An 11,313-nucleotide genomic window follows, 5' to 3' on the forward strand; every position below is an offset into this window, starting at 1 on the left:
CATCGCATTTCCTGCTCCGCCGCCGCCGCCCGCGCGCATCGGGGGCGCCCCGGTCGGCGATGTGGCGGTGCTATGCTGGGCGGGCTCCTCAGGTTCCTCTCGGCGTGCGGCGGGTCCTGGCAGACCTCGCCCGCGCCGCCCCACGCCGCCGGCCCGCCCTCCGACCCCGCCTCGGACTCCTCCGCCTCTGAGGGCCGCGACGGCCTGCTCTGGTGGCGCGACCTCGCGCGCTGCGCCGCCGGGGACGCCTCCGCCGCGCTCGTCCAGGCCAACCACACCCTCGAGGACCAGTGCCGCCTCCACTCCGCCCCGCCCCTCGGCACCCTCCTCGCCGTCCTCGACGGCCACGCCGGCCACGCCGCCGCCCGCTTCGCCTGCGACCACCTCCTCCCCGCCCTCCTAGGTACCCATCCGCATTCGCTCCCCTCCTTCCTCCCCCTTCTGTTACATACGACTAGTAGTATATTCTTCCACCAGCACGCGCACGCCCGCACGCGCGCACGGATTGGTATGGGGGAAATGGATGGGATGGATTGCGGCGACGAGAGCTCGAGCTAGCCAGCTAGGTTTGATCTAATTATCTGCGTGCGTTCCCGTGCAGAGGCCGCGTCCGGCCCGGGGGGCGTCACGGCGGACGCCATCAGGGACGCCTTCGCGGCCACCGAGGCGGCCTTCATCGCGCAGGTCTCCAGCCAGTGGGACACCAACCCGGACCTCGCCACCGTCGGCTCCTGCTGCCTCGTCGGCGTCGTGCACGACCACACCCTCTTCGTCGCCAACCTGGGGGACTCCCGGGCCGTCCTGGGGAAGAAGGTGGGCCGCTCCGGCCAGATCGTCGCCGAGCAGCTCTCCACCGAGCACAACGCCAATCACGAGGCCGTCCGGCAGGAGCTCATGGCCCAGCACCCCGATGACCCGCAGATCGTCGCGCTTAAGCATGGGGTCTGGAGAGTCAAGGGCATCATACAGGTCGGTTTTTATCTTTAAGGGGTTTGGTTTCGCGTCGCTGTATTCTTAATTCGTTTGCAGCCTATATATATGTGTGTTTGGTGCTTACGTAGTGGGTTGGTTATGCAGGTGTCGCGGTCACTCGGTGATGCTTACCTGAAAGACGCAAAGTATAACACGGAACGGATCAAACCAAAGTTCAGAGTCTCTGAGCCATTCAGCAGACCTATAATGAGTGCCGAACCAACCATCGTCTCGCGCAGCCTTGAACCAAGTGACTGTTTCGTCATATTTGCTTCAGATGGCTTGTGGGAGCACTTGACTAACCAGGAAGCTGTAGAGATTGTTCACAACAATCAGCGCGCTGTAAGATCCCACTCAGCATTTTCCTCTCTATATTTCTTTTAGCTTTCTGTTGTTGCCTAGGATGATCTTAAATCGACCAACTGTGAAATGCTATGAGTTTCCTTTTGCATTATAAGTAGGACTTTAAATGTAGTCACCAGACTAAATGTGTATCACGGCGTACTGTTTTCTCATACTTCCATTTACCTAAGCAAAGGATGATTTATAATCTGAATTTTGTGTACTAGAAATCCGAATGATGTTCTCATGTTTTGTCGACACCAGCATGAATAGTTAAGTACAGACAGGGTCCTCACTATGAAACTAATAATTGTTGTTTGCTGGTGATGGTAACATGCTGGATGTGGAGTATTTTCTGGTGTCCGACTGCGTCAGTGGTTTTGGATTCTCACAATTACAAGCTGGCAAAACTTCCAAGTCAAGGGTTTCCCCTTGAATGCTTTGAGTTAGAACCATCTTATTACCATAGGAAGTTTGAGGCATCTTCTATGATGTTTTGCACCCACTTAGATAGATAAAAAAGTTAGCTGTGCCTATGGCTTATTCCCTTCTGTATTGCCGGCACAATCATTCATGTCATGATAGCTATTGTAATTATGTAAATTCTCTACTGTATTATTGTAGGTCCACATGGACCATACCAATAATAAAATGTCACTGCCTACATGGAAGCAACAGCAATTTTGTGCTATTCTTCAAGCATTGGGGATTCATAACTTGCTGTAGTAGCTTGACTGAGGTCTCTTTAGCCACTTGTTTTCTTGGCTGTATATATTTGTGTTTGATACCATGGATATTGAATGTCCCACAAGCTTGCATTTATTGCTATTCCAGACATAATGTGGATGCATAAGTGTGCCATGGGTGAAGCTACTAAGTAATATTTTTTGGGATACTTTATTGCAAAAAAAATAGTACTTGTTGGATACTGTTGACAGTTTGACATGGTAGCTTTACCAAACTAGTTGAAGTTGGCTCACTCAGCATAGCTGCAAGGGTGATTTTGATTTCTCAGCTGTAGGTAAATGGTTAAAACTGCTTGGATTAATTTTCTGTATCATGACTGGCACACTCTGTCTTTGTTCAGGGGAGCGCAAGAAGGCTCATAAAAGCAGCACTCCAAGAAGCAGCGCGGAAACGTGAGATGCGGTACTCAGACCTCATGAGGATCGACAAGAAAGTCCGCCGGCATTTCCACGACGACATCACTGTCATCGTCCTATTCATAAATCACGAGCTGTTAGCCAAAGGAAATGCGCAAGTGCCGCCCCTTTCCATCAGATCCGCCTTAGACCACTGATCATGAACCACTTCACCCATGGACGCTCAGTTCCTGTGAGCAGAAATCGCCTGTGAGATGGACGGCTTCTTCAACAACCAGCCCCTGTGAACAGTGCAGAAATCGCCCGCCTGCAGCAGTTTTCTTTTCCTCGTCTTACTTTTCTCTTGGTTTTTGCACATAAAATTTGACTACTTGTTAAGTTGCCAGTTTTCCCCAATGCTGCGGGGTTCCCCCCTCGTATCGTATCGATGTCGGATAAATGTGGATAGTCTTCAGGCCTGGAGATTTGCCTAGAGTTTATGGGGGAGCCTCTTCTTCCTTCCTAGAAAGATGTTGATGAGGGAGCCTTGTTAAGGATGTTGTAACCGTAAATTGATTCGTTCTCGCAGCTTACAATAATTCTGTTGTTATCTCTGCCCACTGCCCCACGATGAGATTTTAGTATACTTCACAATCTTGTTGTCTCATCTGGTTGTCGCAGTTAACTGGAGACTGGGGAGCAATGAAAAAAAAGTGCCCTAAATTATGTCTGTCACTGATATGTTCATCCTCTGGGCTTGTCAGGTAACGCCGCTAGCCGCTTGAAAAAGAGTGGAACATGATCAGCGGAGTTGTTGATGTGTTTGAGATGTACCTGCCGAACCAGTTGGAATTTGAAGTTCTGAACTACTCCCTCTGTTCCTAAATATAAGTCGGTTTTGCCAAAACACCGAAAAAACGACTTATATGTAGGAACGGAATGAGAGGAAATTTTACGGCAGAACCCAAGCTATGGTGAAAACCAATTGAAAACTGGAGTACCATGTTACTGCCTCTGTAGTAGTGATCTAAAATGTGTTATAAGTATTAGTTTACGGAGGGAGTAATTTTTATAAAAAAGTTTATGAAAAAATGGAGCATGTTGGGTCGGTGTTGTCCTAGTAATGTGCAAATTTTCAAATTCAAATTCAAATTCATTTAGGAGAAGCTCTTAACAATTTATCATGACATTTTCTTACTGAATGTTTTTTTTGAGAGGTTCTTACTGAAAAAGTTGCGGGAATGCCACCGTTAGCCCAAAATGGTGCTGGGCTGCGGCCCGGCCCCACCCGTCACGGACACGGGCGGAAACCCCCGCGCTCGTCTTCATTCTCCGGGGTCTTCCCGCCCACCTCCCATCCCCTCCCCTCCCTTGGCCTAGGGTTCCATGGAGCCAGCCGCCGTCACCGCCTCCGCCTCCGCCGACGGGGGCGCCTTCCTCGAGTTCATCGACTACGCCATCACGGTCATCACCTCGTCCGGGGGCGACGGCAGCGAGTCCCCCGGCGCGGGGCCGGCGCCGGCGCGGCCGCCGTGGGGGTGGACGGTGGCGCAGGTGCTCAAGTCCTGCCGCGCCTACTCCAGCGGCGTCACCGCCGCCATCCTCCTCTCCGACCTCTTCCAGGTCTGTCAGATTTGCCGCCGCCAACTGACTCCCCATTTCTATATGTTCTACATCTACTGATTAGGCGGTGTCTCCGTTGAATCGCTCAGTTAAATTCACTGCACATTTACCCAGCCTTCAGTAGCCAGTACTAGCACATGGCTCTTCCTCGAATAAGCATGATCTATGTTTTGCGCATGCTGTTTCCAGGATTTTTTTGTTCAGTTAGCTCCAATTTGAAAGCAAGCGCACCGGTTCTTGGAAGGATTTGAACAATGTGTTGGTAATTAACACTCAACTACACAGGACATACACAAAATTAAAATTATGCGTACTAAAATTTGATCTAATTGGTCGTATACTCATCATCTGTATTCTAGGAACGGTGCCCTATCCACCTTATAGTTACCAGTTAGGATGTACTGCATAATAGTTACTTGGTGTTGATGTGGTTGCCGGTTGAGTACCGGCTACTGTTTTATGGTACCTTGAGTTGCTCACTTCTGTAGCTTCCCTGTTCTGGTTTAGAAGAGTTTGGTATTGGCAACTGATTGGTCCTGCTTGTTTGCTGTTCCGCATATATAAACATGTCGCAAATCTATGTGCTTGCATCGTATTTACTATTTTATCATCATTTCTTCTACCAATTGGATTGGGGTTTCTTTTGTGTTTTCATGAAGTATGCGGATGCTTTATAGGGCTAAACTTTTGCTTCTTTTGATAGTCCTGGACAGAGCAGCGTAAATCTCTTACCGCAAAGACGAAGGTTGAAGTGACCAGCCTTCTAAACACAAGGAGTAAGAGAAGGAGGCTTCCCAGGACTGTCACAATCGATTCTATCCATGAGAAGAACTTCCTTTCTCCCAAGAGTGTCCTTGAGGCAGTCGTCATCGATGTTTTCGTTCTTCCTGGTATGCTTAAGCACCTTGTAATCTCCTCCATCCAATGAACAAAATATGCGTGTTAGGAATTCCTTGATTGGTTTTAGAACATATAAGCTTTAAAGAGATCTTTGCTTAAGAGGACAGCAGGCTAGTAGTCTAGTACTTCTCTAGAACTGTCTCAGTAAGTGAACATAAGCCCAATATAAGAGCAGAACCCCCTTCATGCTGCTGGCAGTTCTGGAAGCACATGAAATGAGGTGGTGTTCCTGCCCTTGTCCCCATCAATGGCACTCGTAAGGGTGATCTGCAGAAACAACGCAATCCTCTGGAGAGCCCACATCCCTCCTGGCCTTTGGCACTACGCCGATGCTTGGCGGGTTTGCCCTGCCTCCGGGCTCCATTACCTTCTATCACCCATGGTCTATAAGCTGTAAACTCTGGTTCTTGTCTCAATGAAAATCCAGGTGGGCATTATCTCCCTCCTAGTGACCATTTGGAAAAAGAACAAAAACAGCCCCCCTCCCATTTATCACAACTTCCATGATTAATTGGTGATATCCATTCATTCAACATTATCCGTGATTAAACACCATAATTTTTAAAGCATTTACCATTTGAAAGGCCATTGTGTTACATGAATTCTAATCTGCATTTTCGATGGCACCTCCTCAATTTTGCGTCTTTCTTGTAGGTACAAATATATACATGCTTACCTTAGGAGACATGTGGAGTACATCCACTATTGATCTGTATCTACACCGAAGGTAGGCCTGACTAATTGCTTAGTGGATGTTCCATTTTGTTAGACTGATATCATGGTAAAAGTCAGTAACAAATGCATAAAGGAAATGTGGAATGGACTAGGATCGATTTTGCATTGGCCTGACTTTCATTTATTTGCGGGCTCTCAAACTTCCATGCCAGGTACTACAACTATATAGGACAACATTGTATCTTGAAGAAGGGTCGAGAAGTTGTGCTCACAGGATGTTGTCTTCGCACAGCTGTTGTTGAGGGATCTGGCCATGCTCGTATTTTGCCAACAGAATACATGGTGATATTACTTGATGAGGTGACCATCCAAAGCTTTTAGGTTGTATAAAGGAAGTGCTGTTCAAAGATACAGTTTTATGCAACTTGTCAGATTATATGCTGCTGTTTAATTGCATTTTGATCTCTTAAATGACTCTTCATACCCTGATAGTTGACTAGAAATTAGAAAAAATTTATCATAATGTGAAACCATGCCATCTCCACTTATGAGATCAACTGCGATAGTTCATTTTGATCCCTTAAATGACTCTTCATACCCTGATAGTTGACTAGAAGTTGGAAAAAGTTTACCATAATGTGAAACCGCGTCATCTCCACTTATGAGATCAACTGTGATATTTCATAGCCTTGGCGCAGTGGTAAAGCTACTGCCTTGTGACCATGAGGTCATGGGTTCAAGTCCTGGAAACAGCCTCTTACAGAAATGTAGGGAAAGGCTGCGTACTATAGACCCAAAGTGGTCGGACCCTTCCCTGGACCCTGCGCAAGCGGGAGCTACATGCACCAGGTTGCCCTTTTTATAGAAAAATAGTTAAGCTTAAGCTGTTATAATGTGAAACCATGTCATCTCCACTTATGAGATCAACTTCCATGCACATTCTTCACTAGGAGCTTACCTTTGCTTTATATAGGAACAAGATGAAGATGCCATGCTACTTGCTGCACAGTTTTGCACATATTCTTTCTCCTCCATGATGGAAGAGAAAAGTAGAAATGATGTTGAATACTCATTTTATGCCAGGTAAAATAAGATATCTATTACTTCTCATTAGCGATCTCTTTAGATAGTGCTTGCTGGTATAGTTTCTCGTAGACTTGATCAGGTTTGATTGAAGCTTCTGCAAATGTTTGTAATTATTTTCCTATTTATTACACTACTGGACATGTAAGATTCTAGCAGAAACAAGCTTGTTTAGCATTCGGCTCGGTAAAATATGCTCTGCTTGTAAAGGCGAGAGTAAAAGATAGCAGCGAACTTAATCTGAATGCTCGCTAGCTCTTTTGTGCTCAGCTCTCCACTATTGCCATGAACAGGACTCAACAGCTGAAGGTTCCTTCTGAGTATTATATGTAGAATCACTCAGACCATCGAAGCCAATTGCTTTACTGGTGAAAATGTATAGGGGAATTCATCATTTAGTTGTATTAGAACTCTGTAAATACATGCTCACTCTGTGGTAGACTCTCCTTTGATGGTGAGAATAAAAAGGAAGAAATTTACTACTCGCAATAAAATTGAATTGGATGAACTGTAAAAGCTGACTTTGTGAGAGAAAGGTTCAGAACCCACCCTTTCTTTCTTGCAGGATTGAGAAGATTGAGACCTTGGAACCTTTTGGATGTACAGAAAGAAAGCAGATTGTGCTTGTAGATAATGATGATGAGAAGATCAAATTTATTTTATGGGGAGAGCAGGTTTCACTTGCAAATCTTTTCAGGTTCATTTCACTCGATACAAGTTTCAACTGTTTAAGTCAAGCTATAGCAAGCTAAACATTCTCTTTCAGTGTAGGGAGCATGCTTGCACTGGACAGTCCTTATATTTCCAATTTTGCGCACAATAATCATGAGGAGCCTCAGGAATTGTGTCTTGAGTATGGTAGTGCAACACAGGTTTACTTGGTGCCAATTGCTCAACACGAGGAACAGGTTGGTTGGAATATCTTGGTGCTACTTTTTTCTGCAGTACTGTTGACCAAGACATAGAGACTATGTGATAGGTATTCCTCACACCTACTCAAGTAAGGAGCCAAGGACCTCGCCTGTCATGTGTTCCAGTCGATAATATGGCTTCACAAGTAACATTACCACGTGACTTGCATGGTGCAGTTGACTTCAGCAAATATCCGTTTCGAGTATGTAACCTAATCTTCATTTGTTTCTGTTTCTTTTCAGAAGATAACTTTTGCCAGCCATTGTGTTGCTTGCAACCCGATTACTTCTTGATTTAGTTCTCTCACCACTGATTCTGCTGAAGCTTTAATTTGTATTGAGTTATAGTGTGAATCCTAATATTACTATGTAACCTAATGTGTTGAGTCTACCGTAATGAAAAAAATATATTTAATGTTGTATAAGGTGTTACATGTCATAATATGTTTAGTTCCTGTGAGTTCTGTTTATTTGCCTCTTCTGCTTTCAATCCATGGACACATGCAACATTATGTAGAACCACAAACTAGGTGTAATCTGATGTTCCCTTGGTAGAACCTGCTTTGAGAAAATAATACGCAATGTTTCACCTTGGTAGAACCTGGTTTGAGAAAATAATACCCAATGTTTCATGCTTTCCACTATCTTTTTGGTGATAATTTTGTGATTATGTAAATAAAGGGAAACTGTTAAACACTTCGGATCCCCCATCCCTCACCACACTCCCTACATCATACAGTTCGATACAACTTGTGGTATATCTTGTACCTTTGCACGTGTGGTGTAAGTTCCTGCAAGTACTTTTTTTTCTGGTAGTTGTATGACATGCCTCATTTTTAGGCGTATGTAAGTGATCTTCATGGTAAAATGGTGGGAGTTAGTCTGTTTGGCACTGTAACAAGTGTTTGCAAAGTAAGCACATCTGGGACTACATTCTATTTGGAGATAGAAGATGCAACAGGAGTTGTTCTGACGAAGCTTATCTTTACTGGACACTGGTACCACTATCTGTTGTTGTTCTTACCTATTATTGTTTCCAATGTCGATTCCATTGGTTCTGCCATGCATTTGAAACCATTATATTGTATGAATACCTCTGCAGGTCATTAGGTAGAGTTGGAGTTGGTCATATGGTGTACATTTCTGGTCTGACTTGTAGTTTGAATAAAACAAACATGTAAGCAGCGTGTTCTTTTATATTTCATCTATATGCATCTCTTTGTTGTATTTATTGCCACAATGTGTGCAAAGTTCTGGTTGATGGGTTATTTTATTTTTGTATCAACAGCCTTGAAGTCTCATGGAGCGAAAAGGAGCCAGGATCGCTGTTTGTTAACTTGAGCTTACTGCCAGCGTTGTTGAATTCAACATGCCTGCATAATATATCACTCTTGTCAGATCTGCCCCATTCAGCAAACAGAACACATGTAACTCTTTCCCACTAGACAATTACAGCTACAAGATCTCTTCTAAAGCATTTCAAGTTTAGATACTAACATACTTCAGGAAACAACCACTGACCATCAGGTTGAAATCTGTAAACGTGCAATAAAACCAGTCACCAGATACCATGTTTTTTTTACTGATGTTTCTAAGAACTTGCTGCATTCTTCAACTGCAGTCAATTCTTTGTGCTAACAGCCTGCATTTATTTGATATCTTCTTGTACAGATATGCCGTGTTCGACTTGACCACATCGATTGCGACAGTTTAAAGTTGTCGTTATTCCACAATCTGTGTGGTTATGTTGTGGATGAACTGCCAGATGGGCTTCAGTGTTCCTTCTGTAAAGTGGCCTGCCAGAATGGATGCACGCCTGGCTTTCAGTTGCACTTGACCATTGCAGATGACAGCGAGAAGGTCTTTGCATGGTGTGTTGGTCAAACGGCTGTAGAGTTCCTTCAAATATTCCCTGACGAGTATATGGAACTCCCTGAGGTATTAACTCGTGAACTTGTCCCACCACTCATAGAATATACCCAACATGTGAGGTACTCCCTCCGTCCCTTAATATAAGATGTTTTTGTGAGCTACTCCCTCCGTCCCATAATTTAGAATGTTTTTTGACATTATTGTAGTGTCAAAAAACGTCCTACATTATGGGACGGAGGGAGTACAATATAAGACGTTTTTGCAAGCTATGTTAGCTCACAAAAACGTCTTATATTATGGGATGGAGGGAGTAGTGCTTTTCAACACCCCCTTCGAATATTTTACCAATAACTTCTAAGGTGGAAAGGTGGTAGCATTCCATGTATAGTTACTTTACTTCAGGTTGCATGAGTGCTTCTGATTTTTCCAAAATGGCAGCAATAGTGTCCTCATTTCTTGAGCAAAAGCATGTTTTGCTAATCACATCATGTGCATAAACCATCATTCCCGTAATTGGAACATTGCCTTTTGTGGCCTCATTTGCCATCTAGCAGAGACGCATGAGGCAAATATTCAGTACTGTTCTAACTGAAGTTTTTTCTCTCTGATGATAAACCACCAGGACGAACAGGCGATGTATCTCTTCACCCTCCAGAACGAGAGCTTCACCGTCGCCATCGCCAACACCAGCAAGCGGGTGGACGGGTACGCCGAGAACGCCGAGGCCCTCCCCGTGTGGGAGATCGTGAGAGCCCAGAGATGCGAATGAGCCCGGAAGACGAAATATTTGTGTCGCAAAGTTGGCCATAGAACCTGTTTGGGAGGCTCGGGAGTCGGGATCGATCATGGCCTTGCCCGTTCAGGTCATCCGTCGGTCGAGCATGTTATGTAAGCAGAGTGCCCACGCATCTGCCGCTGGGAGCCATTGCGTTTTATATCCTTGACGAACATTGTCTACTGAAGGTTCTCTGCTCGGATGGCGTGTGGTTCAGTCCGGCAAAAGATGTGATTAGCCTTTTCGTGACATTGCTTTGTGGCTGTGGCTTCTACTTCCTTTCCTATTCCTTGAGGCACCCACTCGTGTAGTCGAGTGACCAGCCGCGATCCTGTTTGGCGCGTGGGTCGTTGGTTAGCGACCGCGCGCGCACGGCTGGGTTCCTGCTGCATACGTTTCGGCTGGCCCAACTAATTCATTGTTTTCTTTTCTGTATTTTCATTTTCGTTTTTCTCTTTATTTTGTGAACCATTTTCATATTCATGAACATTTATTAAATCATGATTTATTTGAAAATCATGAACATGTTTCAAATTTGGGAACATTATTTGAATTCATGCATATTTTTCAAGTTCATGATTTAAAAAAAATTGCATGTATATTTTCTGAAATTGTGAGCATTTTTTTGAAACTCGTTAACATTTTTGAATTGATGATTTTTTTTAAATTTTGGAATAATATTAGAAAATCATGTTTTTCCCACTTTTGTGAGCATTTCTTGAATTTGCGCATGTTTTTTCAAAATACGTGATTTTTTTAATATGTGAACACTTTTTGAATACGTGAACATTTTTTATAAATTTGTAAATATTCCTAGAATTTGTGAATTTTTTTTAAAGTTCATGACCTTGTGAACATTGTTTTCAAAGTTGTGAACATTTTTTAGATATATGAACATTTTAAAAAAATCTTGAACATTTTTTGAGTCCTTGAACATTTTATTTTCAAAATCCACACTTTTTTGAATTTCTGGAACCTTTTTGTAATCCCAAATTATTTTAAAGAAGAATAAAACAAAAATAGAAAATAGGTAAGAGAAGGAAAAATGAAAAAAATGGTGTCCACTCCCGTAAATGGG

The 11,313-nt window shown here is 44.0% G+C and overlaps 1 protein-coding gene across 1 annotated transcript; it reads left to right on the top strand.

Moving 5' to 3' along the window:
* The first annotated feature begins 6 nt into the window (after positions 1-6).
* LOC119312651 lies at positions 7-10,486 on the top strand. The gene is given in 18 exon segments (XM_037588390.1): positions 7-403; positions 602-969; positions 1,078-1,314; positions 2,402-2,575; positions 3,078-3,108; positions 3,111-3,160; positions 4,723-4,909; positions 5,574-5,646; positions 5,807-5,954; positions 6,568-6,677; positions 7,243-7,374; positions 7,444-7,585; positions 7,657-7,791; positions 8,429-8,586; positions 8,691-8,765; positions 8,877-9,015; positions 9,260-9,526; positions 10,083-10,486. Coding segments are annotated over 18 exon segments (2,904 nt in total). The 5' UTR covers positions 7-72; the 3' UTR covers positions 10,230-10,486.
* The last annotated feature ends 827 nt before the right edge of the window (positions 10,487-11,313 follow it).

The sequence above is a fragment of the Triticum dicoccoides genome, chromosome 5B (genome assembly GCF_002162155.2).
Source record: "Triticum dicoccoides isolate Atlit2015 ecotype Zavitan chromosome 5B, WEW_v2.0, whole genome shotgun sequence".
NCBI lineage: Eukaryota > Viridiplantae > Streptophyta > Magnoliopsida > Poales > Poaceae > Triticum > Triticum dicoccoides.